The following is a 26,579-nucleotide window of genomic DNA, read 5'->3' on the forward strand; positions in this document are numbered from 1 at the left end:
TAATTCATTTCCAAATATGGATCACAATTCTGTATAATACAATACTGTATTTTACATGGTGGTCCCAACATTTTACAACCCTCTTCTTTGGAATGCGGTGCAGTTTTAACCATTGCAAAGCCCATAATGGACTGATGGCATGAAATGCCCTGCAAGTGTATAGTTAATTCATTTAGAACAGAAGAAATCATTGGCACCGCCCTACCCACTCTTGAGGACTTGCACACTGCAAGAAGAACAATTTGTTTTTCTTTTTATCGTCGTAAAGTGTCCTAGTGACACTAAAACAAAATTGTCCTGGAGAAAAGAATCGTCTTGAACGGACATAGCAACAGTGCTCAAGTCGAGTGCTTCCTCGTGACAGCTGGCGTCTCTCAATGACGTCGCTAAAATATCGGATATTCATTGGTTCATGAAGTCATCCATCACACCACGGCTCCTCCTATGATATCTGTGGAGGGTTTCGGGGGGTGGGTCTTGAAGTCCTGTGGGCGGTGCAAAGCAAATTTTGCCATGTGGTGTCACAGAACAGCGTTCTGATTGGCCCATTGCCCCCCCCCATTACTGGAAAAATACCCAAATTTGATTGGTTCAATTCACTGTCGGGAGTCGCTGTTGCGCGTTTACGGCTTCCCGTATTCTCCATTTAGATTTACGTTAGCAGTGTGGGGATGACACCTTCTTCAACGATTGTACGCAAACGGCGTAGATAACGTGCGTGGTGACAAAGACGGCGAGCCCGAGACCTATAGGGAAGGAATAAAAAAAGAAATCCAGTATCTCGGCTCCCCATAATCCAACGCTGTTCTTATTGAAACGCGTACCCGGAATTAACGTCGGTTTGGGCTAAAATTGTGTCTGGCGGTGTATCTTGTGAATGCTGAAGACGTTTCTGGGTTAAGGCAGAGAGAGTGTTTGCCACTGGACGTTTTCGATCGGCTAAAGCGAGGGAGCCGCCATGGCTGTCGGTTCTCCCAGGCTCCACATCGGAATATGAAGAGGAACTGGACCGGTTACACAACGCCGCATTTATTCTATATGCTAACGTTGGCATATTTGTGAAACCCAGCCTGGGTTCCGACCGATTTTTTTTGTTGTTAACCCCCGAAGGAGGCTCAATTCATGATCATTTTGTAGGGGACGTTTCTTCCTAAAGGGCCCCTTTGACAGAACGGTTCTAATGAGGGGGCGATAATGCACATATTTGGACTGAAAGTCTTAGTTTATTAGGCAAGCCTCTCTTGTCTGATTACCCCGCGTGCAGTTCATTCGCTGTCGTCCCCAGCCTGCTGTTTTTTTGATGAACATTTTCAGAGATCACATTAGTGCAAGCAAGTCTTCCGAGAAACACCACCAAGCGCCTTGATCATGTCGGGTCGGCCCAGGACCACATCCTTCGCGGAGAGCTGTAAGCCGGTACCGCAGCCGTCCGCCTTCGGCAGTATGAAAGTCAGCAGTAAGTCGCCTTCTACACACCGCCTGCACCGCGCCGGGCCCAGTCGATGTGGGCTCCACCCAATCAATCGAACCCCCACCCTCCCTCCAGCACAACACCCCAACGAACCAGACTGTTAGTCGCCGATTAGCTTAGCTCGAAACCCGCATAGGTGCTTCCTCACTCGGACCAGAGCATGGCAACCTTAGCCGGCCCTCGGCCTTGTGGAGGAAGGCGAGCCTGGGTTCGGTTCCGTGGCGAGAATGATGTACTTTGGACCATTTGGAAGATGGTTGCCATACAAGCTATGTGCGAGTTAACACATCAAGCAGGGCAAATAGCAAGCATGCGATTATGCAACTGTCACGGCGGAAGGTGCGCCTCTAAAATGACTGCACAACTGGACGAATCCAAGAAAGGAGATTTTATTCATTTTCGGTCTGTTTTTTTTTATTACTTGCAACCAAGTGATATTGTCATGATGCGTTCTCAATGGCTTAGGGCTGTGATGAGGTTTATGCAATGTCCAGGCATCCCCGCTGCATTCAATCTAATCATATTATATGAAGTGCGGGGATCTTAATCAGGGGCCACTTCAGTCATATATTCCAAAATATACACCACTTATACATAGATATATAGATATACTGTATGGCTGTCATGGGTGTTTTGGCCCACCACCTTAACGTTTCTGAGTTGAAAGATTCACGCTTAGTGAAGTCTGTTTTTTTTGTCCAGTTTTCTGTACAGCATAAGGCTACCTCCCAAAGTAAAAAAATGATAAGACTCTATATTGTCCATAGGGTGTGACCATGGATGTCTGTGACAAGTGATTGAGTGGCAACCAGTTGAATGGGAAGTCTTTTGTGATTTGAGATTGCTCACCTAAAACATAACAGAAGCTCACATCCCGATGATGTCTTGTAAATAAAAAGTCACTTCAGTAAGCATTTTTAAAGGGTAACCGACGTCTCCGGACAAGTTGTGTCCATAATTTGTAAAATGGCTTGAAATGACTTCTACTGAGCGTATTTTACAAAGATTCCACCGCATATACCGTAAAGTCTCGTTATATCGATATTCTCGGGAGTCGGAAAAAATATCGATACAACCGGACTATCGATATATCCGATCCTGCGGCATGTAATTTTTCTACTTGCGTTCATAGACATAGTATCGTAATAAGCAGTACTATCGATATAACGATATCGATATAACGAGACTTTACTGTAGCTGTATTTTACGTTTTAAGACTCGCGCTGTCTTAAAAGTTTTGTTTTTAAGTTGGTGACGAGTCCTCACCCTACGTCACTGAAGGAACGCCCCTGACTGAGAAAGGACATACCTTGCATCACCTCAATGCATTTTGCGGTACTTTGTTTGGTCTGAAAACTTCGTGTTGATGGCGAAATTAGAAGGAAAACACAAATAATGCAATGGTGAATCGTATGTTACACAGAGACAACTCTTTACTTAGTTGTGAAGCTTTTTTTTTAATTATGCATGTCTGCATTTATATTGACCCACAATTGCACTTGCCCGCTGCGCGACTGTGAGGCTGTCGAAGAATGCCGACTGAGCTTCAGGGCTGATCTAGATGTGTGCTATTGGGGTGTGGCCAGGGCTAGTGCTCTTCACACAAGCATATACACTAAAGTTAACTATCCTGCTTGCCAAATATTGTTTTTCATGCAGAATAAAGACAGTTCAGTGTTTTTTTTTTTTTATTAACTCAATGTAAAGATGAACTTTGCCCTAATTGTCATGCAACCACTTAACATCCTCCGAGGACTTAACATTGCATTGCATTGAGGTTTAGAACAATTTGTAAAGCTTTATTAAATACTTTGAGCACTGTTTCGTTTCAACTACCTTATTTCATGTTGGATGGATCAATAATAGGCAGAAAGGTACATCATCTTTTCCTTTCGGCTTTTCCCTTCAGGGGTCGCCACAGTGAATCAGTGTCCTCTAAGCCAGTTTTAGTTGTATGCAGGAACGTCACCAAGGTTGTTCGTAGCCTGCTTTCGATTCTCGTTAGTCGCAACTCTTTACTTCCCACGAAATGTGTACGTTGTTTAGATATTGCGGTTTTGGGATTATTTTATTAAGGAGTTAAAACAGTTTACTAAGAACAATAAGATGACTTGTTTTACATTTCCTTTACATTGCCCCCTTTAGCACATAGTTGCGAACAAAATGAGCCACTTGTTCTCTTTGACACCAAATCAAAGCGCTACCACGCACAAGATGACAATGTGATATGGAGGCTCGGTTGTCAGGACATCACACATTTTCTATTCGCTCTGAACCACACTGACAGTCTGCCCAGTTTTCTGTGCTGAGGTTTCCTGGCAGAAATTGGTATTTCCCTTGCCGTACTGATTGCACGCATGCTGTTTTTAGTTTAAGAAATCCCTATGTGAACATGTCCGTGCGAACAGACTTTTGTCACAGTTCGAGGAAGTGTTGAGGCCGCCTGGAAAAGCCCTGTTGAGTTACGTAGGCTGAATCGTATGCTTCTCTCTTGAAGCAATGATACTGCGGTACAATAGTTTGATATGTAAAGCAAAGAACCTAAACCTGTCACCTGTGTTCCGGAAATATCAACCAGGTGTTGACAACGCCTCTTTACCACTCAACTCTGGTTATTTATCACTGGAAGCCAAGTGCCGGTATAGCAAACGGTGTGGGATTGGTAAAACTCATAAACTTTAAAAACAAATGTGAGAGACTTCAATATTTGTGGGTCTCAAATCTTGGGACAACTGCAATACCAGATAAGACCCTTGTCTATCCGCGACATCACACTTGACTATAGTTCTGTTGTAATCAAACTCATAATGTGATTTTTAACTCATAATTTTATTTGTTATTTCTTTTTTTTTTTTTTAATTCTTTTGACTTCAAGACGGCGCTGCGAGAATGGCTGCCTTTCCAGCAGCTCCTTTATTTTGTTTTTCTACTTTCATAACTTTGCTGCTGTGAAATGTAAATTTCTCCACTGCGAGATGAATCAAGGCAAATCCAATCCAATAATAATCCAGGATGGTTGAACTAAAGCCCACTGAACCGAAGGACATTAAACATTTATTTTCAGTTCTGGCTGCTTCTATCGAGTCAGTCTCCAAACTGAACACTCAGGTTAAAGTAAAAAAAACCTGTCCAAGTTCTTGCTGTACAAACAGCACAACCCAAAGTCAAAAATGCAAGAGGGCTCTGGGTTAAGCATTCATAACTTCTGTCACTATCATAACCCAGAGAACCACGAAGCCTGACAGCAATGTGTCCTTAGATCAGTGGTTCATAATGTTGTTGGAGGCACCAAACCCCACCAGTTTCATATGCTCATTCACCGAACCCTTCTTCCAATGACTGTGCCTACAAACTGCAGTCTATGTGGCGGAGGATTGACTCACCGAACCCCTAGGGTTCGATCGAACACAGGTTAAGAACCACTGCCTTAGATGTATGGACCGATGACGTGATTGTGGAAACCTCCACCTTTGTTCAGAAATCAATATTTCAAGTTCGACATATGGCTTCCGAAATTGAATATTGTTATTGATTTCCTCAAATAAATGTCTGATCATAGTTTCAAAATAACCCGTTCAATCTGTTGTGTGCTACGGAGCAAAGTTGGATGAAATATACACCTTCCCCATAATTCTCTCTCCATTTGTTTGAAACCCTCAGCCTCAACTGACGATCACACAAAAAAAAAAAAAAAAAAAGTTTTTGTCCTTCTGGAGTTTCACTTTATTCGAACATTCTCAGCGTCAGTGCAAGGAGCCTCCTCTAATTTTCTGTTTTTCTCTGGTTCTCCCTCAGGGGATAAAGATGGCAGCAAGGTAACAACAGTGATGGCTACTCCAGGACAAGGCCCCGACCGGCCACAGGAGGTTAGCTATACTGACACTAAAGTCATTGGCAATGGTTCGTTTGGGGTCGTCTACCAAGCCAAGCTGTGTGACTCCGGAGAATTGGTGGCCATCAAGAAGGTGCTGCAGGACAGGAGGTTCAAGGTAAATAAAGTGACAGCTTTCTCCTAATTTGTACGAATGTTAGTCACTAGGGCTTGGAATCATGTAACCCGTAAACCCCTCAAAAAGGAAATTTTAACTCATTCACTGCCAGACAATGTGCAAATATGCGTCCATTCCAGTGCCAGGGTTTTTGTCATTTTCACTCCAATTGCAGGACCCACAGAATATTGAGTTTTAAGAAAACATGATCATTCGAAGCAGCGCAAGTGTCAGAGATGTTTGTTCGGACACTCTAATCAAAGGCTCGAACACAGCAAGATTGTCTTTGACTGCCGGCAGGTGACGCAGCCATTCTCGAGCGACGCCCAACCTTTGCATCCCTCTGCCAACCTATTTATTCAGAGTATCAAAGTCAATGTCAGCTTTATTGTCAAATATGCTAATATGCATGACATACAGCACAGATGAAATTACTGTCCTCTCGGACCCAGCATGCAAGGCACTTATATTGACTTTACTATACAGAGTATATGCGAACTTAAGTGATACATTAGTAAAACACAGTCTTCTTGATTTGAATACCACAGCCGTGTGGATGTCTGCATAATACACGCACCAACATCCATAAACAAACAGAACACAGACATTTTAATGGGTTGTCTTTCCATGAACTGATAGCTTTGTAGACTGGCTAATGATCTCTTCCTGTGAAGGAGTTAACAAGTCCTAAATTCCGCCCAAGGCCAGATCTCCTACCTGAGGATGATAGTTTAACAGACTGTGTCGGTTCACCTCAGATCGACCCCAGAAAACCATGAGTAAAAATCTGCCAAGATGAAACAAACCTGACAGGGTGCAGAAAACACATACACAGTACAATGACCCGACACCGAATTGTCGTGCCGGGAGTCCTTTTACCTGCCACTGATGAAGACGACCGACACCTGTGCAACTGAGGGCGGGGCCGACAGCACTACCCGTTGGTCGCCAACCAGAACGTGACAATCTGCCACTGATCGGAACGACCAACACCTGTGCAGGTGCAGTCGGGGACGACAGCGCCACCCATTTGTCGTGACAATCTGAACTAAATACTCAGCAATGTACAATTGTTTGTCACAACAGGTGTTAGCCAGTACTGCTCAATCATATGATGTCACTGTATGGCATGTTGTTTTTTGTTTTGCTTTAATTTTAGTAACAGCATCTGTTGCAAACTGCAAAATGTTTGTTTGCTCTCTTGCGTCTGCCGCTGATGTGACCACGTAACTAGCTTGCGGTTCGACTTTGGTTTGAGTGATTCACTGGACCAACCCAGTGGTTTGCGAGCATACATTCTTCTTTCTTTCTCTTTTCTTTATTTTTTTTTTTAATCCCTTGCCTGTTTTCGAACACTTACTTCCTCAGCCCAGTGGTTCTGAATTATAGGTTGTTGGGAAGCAAATGAGCATGAAGTCTCTTTGCATGACTGCATGAGGCAAATGGTTTCGCCTGTCCGAAACCCTACGTTTTGTTCTACCTCCTTATATTTTTGCCTATCTGAGGCTAGTGTGTGTCACACCCATCCCATCCCACTCCCACAGCAGAAATCTCATCCTGTCCCAGTCCCAGACTCCTACAATAAAAGAAAAAAATGATCATTTCCTGTCCCATCCCTTATTGCTCCCATTTTCTTTGCAATCCTGTTGTTCATGGTATAGTTGACTCCCAATCCTTGGGGAATTGAGTGAGGTTTCTGAAATAAATGTCAATCTCTGTCACAGATTTTTGTGTACATGAATTTAGTTGTTTTTGTCTGAATCTGTGAGCAAGATAGTTAATATTGTGTGGAAATGAGTTAAGTGAGCGATTGGGGCTACTGATGCATTGTGAGACAGGCCCTACTCTGCTCCTATATGAAGTATCAAATTTCAGCCTACTGGAAAATTGATCCTCACAGTTGAACTAGCACTTACACACTCTTATACACACGCACACACAAACACGCACATGTTGCAAAAGGATCCATTTGATTTATTTAATCACAAATCCCACCTAAAGGTCCCAAAAACAGCAGTGTGCTAATCAAAAGCCGACTTGGCTCATTCCTTTGCACCACACACCTCCATTATTCACTCCTTATGAAAAATGTTCAAATTTCAGCCTTTTTTTTTAAGCGTTTATTTATTTCATTTTTTTAACAAACTTAGTGAAATGTGGTAATAATGTATGCTTATCAGTGAAACTGTGGTGTCGAGCACAACACAATCATAACTGGTTTGCGTTGACGCAAGCTAATAGCTGTTAACTTCTACTGATATCATATGAGTAAAATGAGAGAAAATGTCTACTCTGAATGTAATTAGTTTATGAAAATCACTGCTCTGTCATTCATCAAATGAGGCTATCATGACAGAACAAAATAGGAATGTTTTCGCTGTTGATAATTATTATCTCTACCTTTTTTTACATTAAAATTTCAATGTAGCCAGGGAGCAAGCAAATTGGTTTAATTTATGCTGAAAAGGGGGTAAAATTGTTTTCTGTTTTTGCCCATCCCCTCCACACGCGAACACACACACATTTTAAACCTTTGGGATTTTGAAAAAGAACAATAGCTGGGTTCGCTTGCCATTGGAAAGAAATAGAATGAAAATGCTCCACATAAACACGTAAATCAAGATGGCAAATCCAAATTGAATTTGACTTGTATTTGCCGGTGTGGTTGTCTATTCCTTGTGCCACATATCGGTGATGGCATGGTGTCTCGCAACCATGAAAAGTAGAATTTTACTGTATTATCATTTATTTATATCAATAAATGTATTCAGTTGAAGGAGGCCAGCCACTCTACTATATACTGTTCAACTTGGATGATTGTGTCTGTGTTCTAAATATGCGTCGAAATCGGACCTACTTTTTTATGGCTTCTGTTTACAGGAAGGAGTGCAGTAGTAGCTGGGCAGTCTTTTAGTGACCGGCCTCTCTGCTCCTCCTCAAAGTGTATATAGACACACCATCAGATGAGGTTATTTCCTGTGGAGCACAATGCTTTGTGACCTACATGCAGTGAAGTCACATCTTGGCGGACAAGAAAGGGAGAGGAAGGAACCATTTTTCTTTCGGAAAAATATGCTGTGCTGGCTCTTAAGACGATAATGAAGTATAATACTTTCTTTCTCTAAATCATTAGCCCCACTCACACACATCTAATTACCCAGGTGCTCAAAAGCAGAAGACTGCTTCAACGACAACCGACACCATTGTTTTGTTTCCTAACTGACATCAGAAAAAACGTTTTATAGCATCTAATATACTCAAAACACGCAGGCTGATATTTTTAGTCAAACGCAAAACACCAATAAAAATGACTTAAAGTTGCCCAAAACTGCCACTAATGAGCTAAAAACTGGAGTGATTCAGAAAGTCCCGCCCCCAGTTCGTGACATCACATCAGGAAACTCCTTCACTAACTGCCTTGCTCCAGAATCAAAACAATGGCTTCACAGAGTTCAAATTCGGAAAAAGATATCCTTTCTTGTTACTCATCCAGTTATGAATATGATTCAAATAGTTCCGAAGAGGAAAGCACAAGTGTTTGCGATCTATTAAAGAAGTCATTCCGTATCAATTCGAGCCGTAAGCGACGAAACTGGCGAAGGACACGACATATGAAGCGTATATGAAGCTCCGTGAATAAGCAACATAGCATTAATTGGGTGATATGTGGCATATAAGGACATGAATAACAAATAATAAGCTACAAGATGTCAACATCAATGCAAGTTGTTTACTGGTTGTGTATGAAAAACATTTAAACTGTCAAGATGAAGAGTTACGAACTTGCGTCTGAATGACAGTGGTTATCCATCGCTAACTCCGGTTAGCTCCTCGTTACAGCAGCTGAATGTTTGTCAGATAGGTTTGCTCTATTATGATGACGATTTCTCTCTTTCACCACTGGAAGCAACTTTCTACCCATTGTCAGGCTGAGGGGAAGACAGCAGTTATCCAAGCGCTGCATGGTTTGTCCGCTGGGAATTTGTGTAAACTTACACCTTCTTTATGCGTGTTACTGCAATTGGCTGCCACACGATTCACCATCACGTTATTTATGTAGTTTTCCTTCTAATTTCGCGATCAACACAGTATTTTCAGATGAAACAAAGTACCCAAAATGCCTTGTGTGTCGCTTTCTCGGTCAGGGGCGTTCCCTCCGTGTCGTCACTCTGGGATCGTCATCAACTCGAAAACAAGACTTCATGAATATTCAGCGTGACTCTTAAAATGTAAAATATAGCTCTATGCGGTGGAATCCTTGTAAAATGCGGTCAGTCGACGACATTTGAAGGGATTTTACAAATTATGGACGCAACTTCGGTGTCGGTTGTCCATTAAGTGTCCCTAATGCTGTGTTCACGTCTTTGTGGGGCTCAATGGCCAACTTCCATCTTCATGTGAAATTTGTGCAATCTTCAAAATCATTTCCATTTAAATACAAATGTTTTCAAGGAAGCTTTGTATCTTAAAAAAAAAAAAACGTTTTCCATGCCATTGTTTTATTGAGCAGAATAATGCTGCCAAAGCTACCATTTGTGCCATCGGTCATTTTCAAGTCAAAGTCGGCTTTATTGTCAAATATGCTAACATGCATGACATACAGCACATTAAATTACTGTCCTCTCGGACCCAGCGTGTAAGGCCCTTAGAATGACTTTGACAAACATAATAAACATGAAAACGCAATAGTATTATGCTTTTGATTATTTAGATGTCAAAAGTCTTGAGAATTACATCTTTTGGTTGCTTTATTATGCCCATTCATATAAATTTCAGCAAGTTGTATTTTTTTTTTCATTCATTTGAGTGCTCCATGAACTATGTATGATGTGTTTTTTTTGTTGATGAAAAAAACATTTTATTTAACTTTATATAAGTGCGGACATTAAGGAAGAATGCCACACAGTGTACATTTTCTTCAATGTGGATTTTGTTAGGTCGAAACGAATTCCGGTAATTGGCAGGAAAAATAATGAATCGAACAATTACCACTAGATGCTATTTTCTTACATAAGTATTCTTGATATTTATCTTCTTATCCATTTTTTTCCAGAACCGTGAGCTGCAGATTATGCGGAAATTGGACCACTGCAACATCGTCCGGCTGCGCTACTTCTTTTATTCCAGTGGAGATAAGGTGAGTTACTTCACAATCATACACTTTCACTGTGTCCCAGCGCATCAGACACACCTGAATACGTTTTCTATAAAAAGTGGCAAGCGTCTGACTGTCCATCAAAAGTCCATCCAGCACATCCTTTCAAGGACAAGAGCAGAACCAGAGTCTTGATTTCTTAACTTTGGACATTTGTGTTGTGAAAGGCGATGAATAACCGGTGAGATGAACTGGCAGTACAGTAAAGTCTCGTTCTATCGATATCAGTTATATCGATAGTACTGCTTATTACGATACTATTTTCATTTCCCGGCAAATTTCTAGTCTTTTATGATATAATTAGTTCCGGTTATTACGATAATCCGGTTACTACAATGCCATTTCATCTCCCGCCAGCCAATTTGGTCTGCTTATATCGATACAAAAGCAGCTTAAAGCTGAATTGCTATTTGCTTAAGGATTTCAATACAGTACCACCATTAGCGAAATCTGTATCTGTTACACCGTGGGTCACGTGACCAGCTTCCGTGTAGCAGAGCTCACATCTTTCATTACTGCTGCAATAGCATCTGAAACATACTGTAGTCTTCTTATATACAGTTGTTCAACACCAATTTCAACCTTGGGGAAGCGTAAGAATTGTGTTATCGGAACGAAGTACAAGGCAATAGTGGCTGTGGAAGAGAATCCAACAAGAATTGTGAAAGAGTTGGACGTGCCGCAGAATACTTAATCAACGCAAGTAATGTAAACGTTGCAGTTTTTGTTTTCCATACATGTATTTAATTGTGTTGTATTCAGATATCTTTTTATCGCTTGCAATAATCACGGTTTTTCATACTGTATGTACATGCTGGCGTTCGTGGTTTCTCTCGTATGTATAGAACAACGTGAGGATTTTGCATTGGTTGAATTTTAGAAAGGAAATAGTCATTAAAAAGGTGTAGAGACGTTTTTATTTAATGCATATGTTTATTTTTCACTTCACTACATTACAAAAGCATGCTAGATACGCAATCCATGAACTCAAGGAGAAAATTACATGCCATATCAAAGATCCCCCGATTATGACACACTTTTAATGCAGTTCGGCGCAGGATTGGATATATCGATAGTCTGGTTATATCGATATTTTTTCAGACCCCCGAGAATATCGATATAACGAGACTTTAACATTAATATTTGTCAACTGTGGCCATGTAAAGCCCGTTCAGATATTTCCCAGAGTCAGGACTAAATATGTAAATTTGACCTGACTTGACTTTGTCCAATGCAAACACAGCAGTAAAGTCATCATAACACTTAATTACAGTCATTTACTGAATAAATACCTGGCCATAAATATAAAACAAATGGAAAGGTACCTAAGCATACTTCCTTCCGTCACATGATGTTTTCTTATGTCACTGCTATTCAGCTGCGGGGCCTTCATAGTCTTGAAATCTCTTAAGTTCGGCCCAACTTCAACCAAGGACGTTCTGTAAATCAATCGTGTGCATGGCCTTTCGCACCTGACCAAGGTTTGCCTCTTCCAAGTGTGCCAGAGGAGGGCAAGTGCACCAATCTTGATGACACATCAGAGAACTCATACTTGCTAAATGTACTGGATTTCAGCTGTCAAATGGATTGATGCACAGTTTGGATGGCCTACTTTGCGTAGCCCCTACGAGGCCATGCTGTAATTTGTTCATTGATGTCCCGGCAGTTGTGGGAATCCAACCGTTAACTCTGTGTAGCCTTTCACCCTTCATCTGCAGCCTGCAGATGAAGGGAAGTCCCTGTCCACTGCTCGACTGCACTTGTCCGTCTTTGTCGAGCGTCGGCGGTTCTCTGGTGACGACAGGGTGAGCCGGCGTCACTGCCTTTGCTGGCAAACTGTGCCTGTGTCAAAAATAGACACACACTCGCATGGAAGTTTTACCATGACTCTGCAGTTAGGAATGCTTCCTTGCTACATACCTACCCAAGCCAAAAAAATGACGGCTGGGAGTTTCAAAGAGGATACAGTGTGTGGCCCCTAGAGACGACTGGACACGGGCGGGCTCTGTTAATTATAGACATTCTCTCCATGCTGTGCCCCCTTGACCTCACAAACGTTTTTTTGGGCAACCACGCACTTACTTTACAGTAGATACGTTTTCTACCATGCAGCACTGTAAGAAATGATCAGGCGTCACAAGAATGCAGGGACAGTTACTGCTGTTACTGATGTTTTTTATTGTTATTTTATTTATATTAATAGTGGGAGCGGGAGGTGCTGTGAGGGACACCCTGCACCATTTTTTTAGCCAAACGCAGCTACTGTGTATATTGCAAGAGTTTTTCTGTGACTCCTCCCCGTACTTCCCAAGTTTTCACCTTCCTTTTATCCTCTATCCAATCAACACTAACTAACCACTGATTTACCACCACCACCACCACTCCAGACATAAGCTGATTCAGGCGGAATTCAGAGCAAATACTCTGCAGTAGCCAGCGTCTCTCGACGGCTTAGTGGCGCTAGAGGCGGATAACCAAGGCTCTCGGCCAATGTAATTAACCTCCTTCTCCATAAAGCCTGATTGCTTTGAAGATGTATGTTCCTGGTCGTCTTTTTGCAGGCCTTGGCTTTACACCATGAGTCCAGGGGGTGTCGAAACTTGGCATTCTGTCCAAGAGGGGACAAAACTATAAAGTAAACTCGCTTATTGAAATGGCCTCACATATTGGAAAGGAGAGCCACAGATTTTGATTTACCGGACTGTCTGTATCTTAAAGGACAACTGACAACTCCGGACAATTTGTAAAATCACTTCAAATGACTTCTATTGAGCGTATTTTACAAAGATTCCACAGGATATAGCTATATTTTACGTTTTAAGACTGAATATTCAGGAAGTCTTGTTTTTGAGTTTATAACGATGCCTGACGTGACGTCACGTCTGGAACGCCCCTGACCGAGAAAGCGACACACAATGCATTTTGGGTACTTTGTTTGGTCTGCAAACTTCGTGTTGATCCATGTTGATGGCGAAATTAGAAGGACACATAAATAACGCAAAGGTGAATCGTTGTGTGTTTTGCACCAAGACGACTATTTGATTCTAGTTGACACAAATTACCAGCAGACAAATCAGCCCATTTCCAACGGCGCTTGGGCGCCAACTTGTGCATTTTCTGGGACGCTACATTGTAGTCCTGATGGCTCGAATTGATAAGGAAGTACTTCATTCATCGATTGCAAACATTTATCATTTCCTCTTCAGGACTATTTGAATCATATTAATAACTGGATGAGTAACAAGAAAGCATCTACTCCGAATCTGAAGCCATTGTTTTGATTCTAGGGCAAGGTGAAGACATCCTGGCGTGACGTCACGAACGAGGGGCGGGGCCTTCTGAAACTCGCAATTTCCGGGGTTGTTTTGAAGTACAGTAAAGTCTCGTTATATCGATATCGGATATATCGATAGTCCCGGTTATATCGATACTATTTCTATGCACGCACGGAGAAAATTACATGCAAACAGGGTCGGATATATCGATAGTCCCGGTTATATCGATATTTTTTCGGACTCCCTTGTATATCGATATAACGAGACTTTACTGTAGTTTTGGGACACTTTAAGTCATTTTTATTGGTGGTTTGCATTTGACTAAAAATATCAGCCTGCGTGTTTTGGTTATTTTACTATAAAACGTTTTTCTGATGTCAGTTAGGAAACAAAAAAAAATGGTGTCGTTGTCCTTTAATATCATAGATAACAGAGAGAATTTAAAAATCAGTTGCAAAATAACCAGCTTTTTCAAGGTCATAACCCGACAACAGTCTGTACTAATTCCTCACTTTCACTGCGTGGTAAATGAGGCCCGATACCCAGTAGTGAAAATCACAATTTGAGCATAGCACGTTTTCTAGTGGGATTGTTTGCTGACAAGTCGATGGATGAAATGACTGATGTGCATGAAACAAGCTGAAAGGGGGCGGGAGATAAGATAAGAACAGGGAAGGTTGGGATAAAGTTCTTGCTGGGTGCAGCTGTGTGACAAGCAAGCACTACTTCTGCTCTCACGCTTCTACTAGTACAGCTGTTGTGTGACTTCATGAGTTTTTAGATGACAGTGTGTGCTCGGAAGTTTTTAAAATCCTGTGTTTACAAACTTTGAGCATTATTTTGGATTTTTGCAGCGACAAATCCGGCCATGTTTGACTCGGTCAACTGACACTATGATTTCGACTCCCTGGGCTGCGAGTAAACAGAATTATGTTTGTATTGCAATGCCATCAGTTCAGGTGCTGAAGAATAAACTTGATAATACCTGGAAAAGTTTTTGATCAAGATATTGGAAAATCTGTGTGAACCCTGTGCCTGAGCACGTGTTTAGGTGGTATTATGTAACCGATACCATGTGATGTGCTCAACACGCACAACTTTGACTCTCTCACTACTTTAACTCATTCACTGCCAGACATTTGCAAAAATGTGTCCACTCCAGTGCCAGGGTTTTTGTCATTGTCACTCCAATTCTAGGACCCACAGAATATTGAGTTTTAGGACTACATGAACATTCAATGCAGCGTAAGAAACATTTGACTCGTCTTTCATCAGAAAAAAAAGAGTTAATTCCTAACTTATATGGGTCAGGAGTTATATGAGCTTGAAATAGGGGCAGCTGTTAAAAATACAATACATGTATGTAAAATCACTTCAAATGACTTCTACTGAGCGTATTTTACAAAGATTCCACCGTATATAGCTATGTTTTACGTTTTAAGACTCGCGCTGAATATTCAGGAAGTCTTGTTTTTGTGTTGGTGACGTCACGGAAGGATCGCCCCTGACCGAGAAAGCGACACACAATGCATTTTGGGTACTTTGTTTGGTCTGAAAACTTCGTGTTGATCCGTGTTGGATTGGATTGGATTTGCCTTTATTAGTCTCACAGTGGAGAAATTTACATTTCACAGCAGCAAAGTGTTGATGGCGAAATTCGAAGGAAAAAACATAAATGATGCCATGGTGAATCGTTGTGTGTTGCACCAAGACTACTATTTGATACTAGTTGACACAAATTCCCAGCAGACAAATCAGCCCATTTCCAATGGAGCTTGGGCGCCATCTTGTGCATTTTCTGGGGCGCTACATTGGAGTCCAGATACCTCAAAATGACACGGAAGGACTTCTTTAATCGATTGCAAAAATGTATGCTTTCCTCTTCAGAACTATTTGAATTATATTCATAACTGGATGGGCAACAAGAAAGCATCTTCTCTGAATCTCAAGCCATTGTTTTGATTTTAGAGCAAGGCAAAGGCGTCTTGGCGTGACGTCACAAACAAGGGGGCGGGACCTTCTGAAACTCGCCGTCCCGAGGTCATTTTGAAGTAGTTTTGGGACACTTTAACTCATTTTTATTGGTGTTTTTCATTTGACTAAAAATATCAGCCTGCGTGTTTTGGGTATTTTATTATAAAACGTTTTTCTGATGTCAGTTAGGAAACAAAAAAAAATGGTGTCGGTTGTCCTTTAAGGGTGTGAGGGAAAGAGAAGAATACTGGAAAGGAGAGGAAGATATCAGGATAATGCTAGTGGGCCACCTAGGGGAACTGAGTGTGGTAGGAATGGCTTTGTAAAATCTGACCACCTGTAGGAATCGAGTGCAAGTGATGAGACAGACCAAGAAGTTGCAGGTTGCTTCTTGCAAAAATCAAATGAATAATTCAAATGCCCCCAATGCTGAAGCGAAGGGAAAAGGAAGTAGTCCCAGAATAATACAGCGGCGCCTGTGTTTCTTCAGGGGCAGCTTCAGTGCTTCAGAAAAGAAAAAAAAAACGTTTGCCACTGCAGGAAATTATATCGCTGTCTGCGGACTCTTCTGGACGACAGGACGCTGTGACGCATGAGTGTGCGTTTCCTGACCCTCGGGGCTAAACCCGCCATAATGGCCCCCCTTCAGTTTGACTGTGGCCAAAACATCGTTTACATCAGCACTCAAGAAGCCATGGGAAATAGGAAGGGAAAAGAAGCACAGAGGCATTAAGTCACATTTTTATTGCCACTTGATGATGTATATGTGCTTTACTGTCATGTCAGACTTACAATTGTTCTTTTTTTTAATCTGACAGAAAGATGAGGTGTACCTGAATTTGGTCCTGGATTACGTTCCTGAGACGGTTTACAGAGTGGCCAGACATTACAGCCGAGCCAAGCAGACTCTACCCATGGTTTATGTCAAGGTACTGTATGTGACGTCTCGATACCACGACAAAAATGACATTCCAGGGATGCATCTGGGCCGCCCTTGCGCCATTCGCGCATTTTGGCAGCCACTAGCTCAACTTTGTAACCAACTCCTAAATTTTATCCAAATAACGGTTTTTCATTTGCAATTTAGAAATACAGTGAGACCTCAACTTACGAACTTAATTGGTTCCCAGACAGAGTGTGTAAGACGAAAAGTGTGTATCTCAAAAAAAAATTCCCATAGGAAACCATTAAACTGGGAATAATCTGTTCCCGGGTTTCCACAAAATATACTTTTCAACTAAATAAGCCTTAAAACTACACACAACATACCTTATTCTATGTATAATAAATGTGTTATTGTATTGTAATGAAAGAAATACACTGCATTGTATCATAAAGTCACAAATGACCATCACATTTGTGATGGTCATTTATGGCTTGATGGAATGGCGTTGGAGGTCAAAGGGAATTGCTGTTTGGAAAGAGAGGCGCATTACATGAGGTTCATAACCATTGCGTCTCTGTTTGCAGCTGTACATGTACCAGCTCTTCAGAAGTCTGGCATATATCCATTCGTTCGGGATCTGCCATCGGGACATCAAGCCTCAGAACTTGCTCCTGGATCCTGAGACGGCCGTGCTGAAACTCTGCGACTTTGGCAGGTGAGAGGCGGCATAAGCCTGACCGTGGAACCCTCACACTGGCAGAATAATACAGCGCTCCATTTTGTTTTTACGTGTTTAGTGCCAAGCAGCTTGTTCGTGGCGAGCCAAACGTGTCCTACATCTGCTCTCGTTACTATCGAGCTCCCGAGCTCATCTTTGGGGCCACCGATTACACCTCTAGTATAGGTAACCTTGAACCCTCCTCATCCTGCCATTGTATTTGACCTTGTTACGCGTTTAAACTGAATTTGATCTTTTTCTTCAGATGTGTGGTCAGCGGGCTGTGTGCTTGCAGAGCTGCTGCTAGGGCAACCGATCTTCCCCGGTGACAGCGGAGTCGATCAATTGGTTGAAATTATCAAGGTAAGGCAACTGTTGGAATACAGTGTTCTCTCATAAGGAATCACTTTTGCAATACCAGAATGTTCCTTATCATAGCATTTTCTTATTTGCCAATTTACAATAGTGCATGTGCTGTTTGAATGTGTAAATATATGTATGGTGCTATGAACACAAATACAAACAAATAAATATATATTATCAACAGATATAACAAAATAAGTTATAAGATAGCAAAATATATTGTGCAAAATTATAGAAAATAGACAAACAAATTTATCATGTTTAAAAGTTTCATCATGTTGTATGCATAGTTGGTGTGTGACGACAATACACAATGACAAGAACCAGCCTGTCAAACTCTCATCCCTGGGTAATAAATCGAGCCTTAGGCGGAGAGGAGTATTTGTTGATACTCAACTCAGAGCGGAAGGGTGTACTTAGTACGCTCTTGTACGAGCAGAGCTCATTATCCAGGTTACAAATCTTTCGGGTCATGGAAAGGACACACATTAAAATGTCTACGTTCTGTTGGTTTATGGATGTTGGTGCTTGTATCGTGGGACATCCAGGGGTGTGGTATTCAAATCAAGAAGACTGTGTTTTACTAATGTATCACTCACATTTGCATATACTCTCATTAAATAGCTTGGTAAAGGGCTGCATAGGTTGGGCGTTGGTCGAGAATGGCTGCGTCCCCTGCCGGCAGTAAAAGACAATCTTCCTGTGTTCAAAAAAATTGAACACAATATGAAAGCAGTTTAATTCTTTGTAAAATCCGAGTTTGTTTTTGATTGTTTTGTTGCTTTGTTGCCAGTTCCAAGAAACGACTTTACAGTCACAGAATAAGTTTTTTTTTTTCTGTGGGTGAGCAGCGGCAGCAACACGCGCCAGCGTTCACTCAACCCGGAATAACTGTAATAGATAGAAAGCTAGCAAGATAGCTAATAGCTAGTTAATAGATAGCTGGCTAGATAGCTATCTAGATTTATTATTATTATTATGACTTGCGTTTGGCCTACTCTGAGTATTTCTAGAATATCTATCGCTTTTTTCCTTCTTTGCTCAGTTTAATAGACTTCACTCTTTCTTCTACGCCCATACCAACTTTCTTACGTTTGGATGCCATGATTACAGAACTAGCTACTGATGAATTACCTAATAGTAATAATAATAATAATACATTTAATTTATAAGCACCTTTCAAAACTCTCAAGTACACTTTACAGTCACAGGATAAGTTTTTTTTTCTGTGGGTGGGCAGTGGCGGCCACACGTGCCAGCGTTCACTCAACCCGGAATAACTGAAATAGACAGAAGGCTTGCTAGATAGGTGATAGCTAGTTAGTAGATCGCTCGCTACATAGCTATCTAGATTTATGATTATGATTATTACTTGCGTTTTGCCTACTCTGAGTATTTATTGAATATCTTTCACTTTATGTCCTTCTTCGCTCAGTTTAATACACTAACAGAATTCCTTATGAGAGAATACATACAGTATTGTAGTTAAAAGTCGCCATCCACCACTCCAGTTCTTATCACTTAACTTTTGACCTCTTCGCTCCAGGTTCTCGGCACCCCAACTCGAGAGCAGATTCGGGAGATGAACCCCAATTACACAGAGTTCAAATTCCCTCAGATCAAGGCCCACCCTTGGACTAAGGTGAGTCAACAGGTACAGGAGCCCTTTTTTTATCTCTAATATACCACTTCATGCATGTGTGATGTCATTTCAGTCAATGTGGGGCGGCTTGATTGAAACATTTGTCCACCTTAAAAAAAAAATACAGGTGACACTTGAGCACAAACATTTACCCATTCCTGCATGCAAGCGTGTTCGTTTAACTCTATTTTCATGGTGGACCGCCATTCCACCATGAAAATACACTAACACGCCCAAGCGTTATAACAGAATATTTTTGTAAGCGACTGTAACATTACCTTTTGTCCATGTTAGTGTTTTGTAACTGCTTCAGATGTTGTTAAAGCGCGATATAAACCAATATGTATTGTATTTTGTACAGCTGCCCCAATTTCAAGCTCAGATAACTCCAGACCCACATAATTTAGGAATTAACTCTTTTTTTTCTGCTTAAAAAAGAGAGTCTAAGGTTTATAATGCTGAATTGAATGTTTATGTAATCTTAAAACTCAGTATTCTGTGAGTCCTGCATTTTGAGTGACAATGACAAAAATCCTGGCTCTGGAGTGGACACATTTTTGCACATCGTCTGGCAGTGAATGAGTTAAACATATGGTGTGGGGGGGGGGGTCACTGAAATAACACATCAATTAAAATCTGGCGCACAAAAATTGTCATTGCGCTTAATAAGCGTTGAAAAACACAGTTCTTCAAGTTGAAGCGCAAATTTGATGACATGAAATAGAACTTCATTGTTCTCAGGCAGTGATTCTTTCACGTTTCACTATAATAATAATAATACATTTCAAAACTCTCAAGGTCACTTTACAGTCACTGGATCAGTTTTTCTGTGGGTGAGCAGCGGCAGCCGCATGCGCCAGCGTTCACTCAACACGGAATAACTCCAATAAATACAAAGCCAGCGAGCTAGCTATTGGATAGCCATCGAGCTAGCTGTTGGATAACCAGCGAGCTAGCTGTTGGATAACCAGCGAGCTAGCTGTTGGATAGCCAGCGAGCTAGCTGTTGGATAACCAGCGAGCTAGCTGTTGGATAGCCAGCGAGCTAGCTATTGGATAGCCAGCGAGCGAGCTATTGGATAGCCAGCCAGCTCGCTATTAGATAGCCAGCCAGCTCGCTATTAGATAGCCAGCGAGCTAGCTATTAGACAGCCAGCGAGCTAGCTATTAGACAGTCAGCCAGCTAGCTATTAGACAGTCAGACAGCTAGCTGTTAGACAGCCAGCGAGCTAGCTATTAGACAGCCAGCCAGCTAGCTAGCCAATAGATGGCTCACTAGATAGATAATAATAACAATAATAATAATAATAATAAATAATAAAACATTTCATTTGTAAGCAACTTTCAAAACTCTCAAGGACACTTTACAGTCACTGGATCAGTTTTGCTGTGGCTGAGCAGCGGCAGCCACATGCGCCAGCGTTCAGTCAACCCGAATCACGCAAATAAATAACAAAACTAGCGAGCTAGCTATGAGATAGCCAGCCAGCTATCTAGAGGGAACCTGCAAGCCGCACTTTGAGAATCAACCGCTCTCACCCGATTGCCGCCTCATATTGCCTCGACATGCTGTATTTTGGGCCCATTAAACCAAAATCTGCCGTGTATGTTGTGTTTCTTGACTTGTGTGTGTTTGATCACTGTACAGACGTCTGTGTGTGCCATGGGTGTGCAGGTGTTCCGGCCCCGTACGCCCCCCGAGGCCATCGCCCTGTGCTCGCGCTTGCTGGAGTATACGCCCACCGCCCGGCTCACGCCCCTCGAGGCCTGCGCTCATTCTTTTTTCGATGAGCTGCGCGACCCCAATGTCAAGCTGCCCAATGGGCGCGAGAAGCCCTCACTCTTCAATTTTACCACCCAAGGTTGGGCACTTGAATAACTTTCTTAACTTTGTGACCCAAAACTACTCGAGTGCCCAAAAATGCTTCGCTACAATACAGTGATACCTCGGTTTACGAACCCCTTGGCTTACGAACATTTCGGTTTACGAATCTTATGAAAATTTTACCTTGGGATACAAACTATTTTTCGGGATACACACGGAGGGCCACAATGAGTGATGCGTCGTTCGCGAACGAGCCCGTTCTCCGAACAAGAAAATGACAACCGACTGTTTTTGTCCTCTATTCCCTGCCCCCGTCTTCGGTTAAAGCCACATGATTGGTCTAGAATGCAGCAGTGAGGGTGGGGGTTAAACTTTAAAGAGACAGGCAGACGACAGAGAGTGACAAAATGGATAGAAAACTCGTTTCAGTTTTGATAGTTCAAAGGCAGAGTGTAGACTGCAAGATTAAAATTCCCATCAGTCAGGCTCCCGCACAAGCCATCTGTACACTTGATTGCAAAAAAAGCTATCAACCCAGCTAAACAGAACACAATTGATGAGGAACTAGGTCAAATTATCACAGAGAAAGCACCTACAAGGGATCATTCCTTAAGATGGTGAAAGAAGAAGGCTACGTTCCTCATCAAGTGTTTAATGCTGAGGAAACCGACCACTCCATTCCATCAAGCCATCAACGACCATCACAAAGGTCAATAAAATGACTTTATTATACTGTACCGTTTGTTTCTTTAATTATAATACCATAGCACATTTATTATACATAAAATAAGGTATATTTTGTGCAGTTTTAAGGCTTAGAAAAGTAGAAAATTATGTTTTATGCGGACCTGGGAACGGATTATACTCATTTTAATGGTTTCCTATGGTAAATTATTTTTTGGGATACACACTTTTTGCCTTACACACTCTGTCTGGGAACCAATTGAGTGCATAAGCCAAGGTATCACTGTACCAGGATTTAACTTTTGGATACATACAGCGTAAATGATCAGCGAACAGAGTGTTATTGACCGAAAAGCCGCCATAATGTTTTTTTTTTCCCTGTCTTTTGTCAGAGTTATCAAGTAACCCGTCTTTGGCCTCCATACTCATCCCCGCCCATGCTCGTAGTCAGGCTGCCGCTTGCACCCCAACCAACGTCTCTGCCACCACCGGTAAGAGCCAAGCTGTTCCTCAGCCACTTCATTTCTCAACTTTGAACATTTTCACTCGATAAAAAAGATACTGAACCAAACAAAAAATGTGAAATCCTTTTGTCGCACCGTATTTTGCGGTGTATAAGGCGCACCCAAAAGCCTTCATTTTCTTGAAAAAAAAATGGCCTTATACACCGGTGCACCTTCTATGTGAAGTCATATTGAGCCACACAGGTCTCGCCATGACTGTCAACAGCCATGACTTCATTTCCCCCTGTTGGAGAAATACTGCACAACCGCAGCGTCTTCTGTAGCGCCTTATAATGTGGTGTGCCTTATACAGTAAAGTCTCGTTATATCGATATCGGATATATCGATAGTCCCGGTTATATCGATATTTTTTCGGACTCCCTTGAATATCGATATAACGAGACTTTACTGTATTTGGAAAACATTTATACATTTTCATATTATCATTGGTAAACTGTTTTCATTCATTGAAGTTGCGCCTTATATCTGGGCAAAACTTTGAAAGTACAGTGATACCTCAGTTTACGAACCCATTGGCTTACGAACTTTTCGGTTTACGAACGTTAAATTTATGAAAATTTTACCTTGGCTTACAAACTATTTTTCGGGATACACACAGAGCTGCCACAATGAGTGATGTGTCGTCTGCGAACGAGCCCGTTCTCCTGACAAGAAAATGGCAGCCGGCATACATCACTCATTGTGGCACCTCCGTGTGTATCCCGAAAAATAGTTCGTATGCCAAGGTAAAATGTTTAGAAATTTAACATTCGTAAACCGAAAAGTTCATAAGCCAAGGGGTTCGCAAACCGAGGTATCACTGTCGTTTGGATAAAAACGTTGACAACATGGCCACCTTGTGTCCACAGACGGCAGCAGCACAGAGCGAGCCCCTAACACCACCACCGCCTCGGCTTCCGCCTCCAACTCTACTTCCTGAGCACCTTTTCCTCATTCCCAATCCCGTCTTACCCCCTCTCCCCCGGCCTGTGGCCTCCATATTGTTGTCCCAGGAAGCACAGTCGGGCTACACCCACAATTAAAATCTGCCTTTTACCTCCTACCGCATTCTCCCTTCACAGAGCCTCCATCCAGTTGTTAGTTGTCTCCGAGTGGGCGCGGCGACAGCCCAGGGAAACAGGTGTGTGACCGTAAGATAAACGTACACTTTATTGTACTCGTCTCTTGCTGTTTTCGAGGACGAATGTTTTTAAAAAAAAAAGTCACAATTGCCCCCTTTCCCCAACCACATCATCCACTTTTTTTCAACGTTCTCACCGATATAATTCTTCATATATTCCTCCTGTACATTGCATGGCCTAAGAATGGTTAGGGAATGTGGCTGTCGGTGTTGGGCGGAGTCAAAGCATGAGGCTTGTGCAAGCATACACACACACACACACACACACACACACACACACACACACACACACACACACACACACACACACACACATTCCTGTCACAACAGTTTTGTGAGGTCCGGATAACTCCGGATAAGGAGTGAGGACCACCGTTCCTGATAAGTTTAGAGAAGAACTAGTGTTACATTTGAACACTAAATGTCACCCCATTTCCCACTTCAACTTCTTTGAAAAAAAAGAAATAAAAAGTTTACTTGAAACCGAAATAACAGCATGAGTGAGGTTTCTGAATAGGTACATTCAAAGTCCTCGCCACTGTATTGAATTTGGTTAAAATATCATTTTACTTTTTGTGGTATGAACTTTTTCCTGTCATTAACCACGCACACATATACACACACACAGTGAGTAAAAAGTGTGTGTATCCGAGTGAAATGAAAATACACACCGAAAAAAATAATTTTGGGTGAATTTATGAGGACCTCTCTGAAACTTTAATAGATCCATCTATAGACCCTCTAGAAGCCTTTACAATGGAAAAACTTGTGAGGAACGGCCCAACGGTCCTCACTTGTCAAAAATGTCCTCACTGCGTATGGTATAAAATGGTAGTGGTCCTCACAAGACTAGTCATACAAACACACACACACACAAATGCATGTACAAACAAGCAAATCCAGATGAGAATTTTCTTTCCCCTTAGCCAGGGCTTGTTTTTAAAATGCTTAGCAAGCCGTTTTACTTCACTTTGTTTTAAAATATACCCCCGTACGCCCCTGCGCCCCCCCCCCCTGCAATTCTGATTGTTTTATTTTTTCAGGTGTCTGATGTGACATGTTTATCTGGTCCTGTGTGCTTGTACTATATATACATACACAAAAAATTGCATTACATCCACAATTTATATATTACTTTTCCTTCTGTACAAAAAGTATATATAGATATATGTATATTAACTACTATCGTTCAGAAGTCTGTTAATGGGTGAGCGAGTTCATATGTACCTCACTAGTCGCTGCAATATTTGCTGCTGACAAAAAAAAATGTGGATCACCATTTTTTTCCCCTAGTTTTGCTGGAATGTACGAAAATTTCAGCATCTCTTTTCCTTCATTCTCCATTTGTCATGTTTTATTGAAGCTCTCTCCTTATACAGCCTGCCATGCTATTCAATAAACTTCCAAATTCAGCATCAGTGTCATGAAAAGTGCTCATAAAATATATGTATATAATGTGTATGTGTCATGTATTTAAAGGACAACCGACATCACTTTTGTTTCTTAACTGACATCAGGAAAACGTTTTATAGCATCTAAAATACCCAAACCACGCAGTATATTTTTAGTGAAATGCAAAACACCAATAAAAATGACTTAAAGTGTCCAAAATCTGCAAAAAAATTATTCCGGAAGTGGCCAGTTTCAGAAGGTCCCGCCCCCTTGTTCGTGATATCACCCCGAGACATCTTGCCTTGCTGGGGAATCAAAACAATGGCTTCAGATTCGGCGAATATGCTTTCTTGTTACTCATCCAGTTATGAATATAATTCAAATAGTTCTGAAGAGGAAAGCATACATGTTTGCAATGGATTAAAGAATTTATTCCGTGTCATTTTGAGGCATCAGGGGTGGGAAATGTCGCACCCAAAAAAGGCAGAAAATGGCGACAAAGCCTTGTAAGGAATTAATCAGCCCGTTTCCACAGACTGATTAATTCCTTACATGGAGCTTTGTCGCCCTCTTCTGCCTCTTTTTGGTCCTACACGACGTTTTCAGACTAAAGTACAGCAAAATGCATTGACGTGATGGAAGGACTGCTACAATGTGTCCTTTTTTCGGTCCGGGGCGTTCCTTCAGTGACGTCACGTACGGACTCGTCACCAGCTCAAAAACAAGACTTCCGGAATATTCAGTGCGAGTCTTAAAACGTAAAATCTAGCTATATGCGGTGGAATCTTTGTAAAATACGCTCAGTAGAAGTCATTTGAAGACATTTTACAAATTATGGACACAACTTGTCCGGAGATGTCGGTTGTCCTTTAATATATTTGCAAATATATTTTATGGCCTTCAAATGACAAATTTTAAATGCCCTCTCTATGGACAAATATGAAAGGGTAGATGATTGGAAATAAAAGGACAATGGATCCTCTGATGAACACCTAAAATGGCCCCCGATAGGAAAACCTAAAATGGCCCCCGATCGGCGAACCTAAAATGGCCCCCGATCGGCAAACCTACAATGGCCCCTAATAGGAAAACCTAAAATGCAGCTCATTGGACAAACTTAAACGGCAACATTTAAAACGATCCCCACCCTTTTCTTTAATAACCACTAAGCTATCCTACCATTTTTGCTCAACTTCATCAAAGCGTCTTATTGCTAACGGATTACGCTCACTACAAAAAAATAAAAACGGAAATTGTACATAAAATATAAATGCTTCTCACCAAAAGTCATTTTTACCTTGGTTTCTTTTTGTGTCATGTACATAAGCAGAGCCATGTACTGTTAAAAAAATAAAAATAAAAAAACAACGGCAGAATCAGGGCAAATGTTGATGGGTTAATGGCTAATCTTTTCAAGGCTCTTGATCCAGCCATAATGTCTGATGTTGACCTTGTACAGTACAGTAGATCTTCTTGTAATGACAACTAGTCATGTCAAGTGTAACTATAGTTTGGAGTGCCTTTGCTTTCATACACCTTTGCCTTGTCGCCACCCCTCCCTG

The 26,579-nt window shown here is 41.6% G+C and overlaps 1 protein-coding gene across 2 annotated transcripts; it reads left to right on the forward strand.

Annotated features, from left to right (window-relative positions):
• Nucleotides 1-702: 702 nt before the first annotated feature.
• Nucleotides 703-26,385, forward strand: gsk3ba (glycogen synthase kinase 3 beta, genome duplicate a). Of its 2 annotated transcripts, none has more exons than XM_089002987.1 (11): nucleotides 703-1,456; nucleotides 5,267-5,460; nucleotides 10,514-10,597; nucleotides 16,683-16,793; nucleotides 17,335-17,465; nucleotides 17,548-17,654; nucleotides 17,734-17,831; nucleotides 19,378-19,485; nucleotides 21,148-21,334; nucleotides 22,374-22,472; nucleotides 23,354-26,385. In XM_089002987.1, the coding sequence occupies exons 1-11, from the start codon at nucleotides 1,369-1,371 to the stop codon at nucleotides 23,422-23,424; spliced, it is 1,278 nt and encodes a 425-aa protein (XP_088859113.1). In that variant the 5' UTR covers nucleotides 703-1,368; the 3' UTR covers nucleotides 23,425-26,385. The 2 variants fall into 2 exon arrangements, with proteins under 2 accessions (XP_088859113.1, XP_088859114.1); XM_089002988.1 differs by having other exon boundaries at nucleotides 704-1,456; nucleotides 19,378-19,473.
• The last annotated feature ends 194 nt before the right edge of the window (nucleotides 26,386-26,579 follow it).

This window comes from Hippocampus bargibanti, linkage group LG08 (genome assembly GCF_051943395.1).
Source record: "Hippocampus bargibanti isolate YZ-2025 linkage group LG08, ASM5194339v1, whole genome shotgun sequence".
NCBI classification, from domain to species: domain Eukaryota; kingdom Metazoa; phylum Chordata; class Actinopteri; order Syngnathiformes; family Syngnathidae; genus Hippocampus; species Hippocampus bargibanti.

Excerpts from the sequence above, each read along its gene's own strand:
- gsk3ba (XM_089002987.1), top strand. The coding sequence starts at position 1,369 with ATGTCGGGTCGGCCCAGGACCACATCCTTCGCGGAGAGCTGTAAGCCG. Across the intron at positions 1,457-5,266 it reads CGGCAGTATGAAAGTCAGCA|GGGATAAAGATGGCAGCAAG; the intron begins GTAAGTCGCCTT and ends GTTCTCCCTCAG. Across the intron at positions 17,655-17,733 it reads CGATTACACCTCTAGTATAG|ATGTGTGGTCAGCGGGCTGT; the intron begins GTAACCTTGAAC and ends CTTTTTCTTCAG.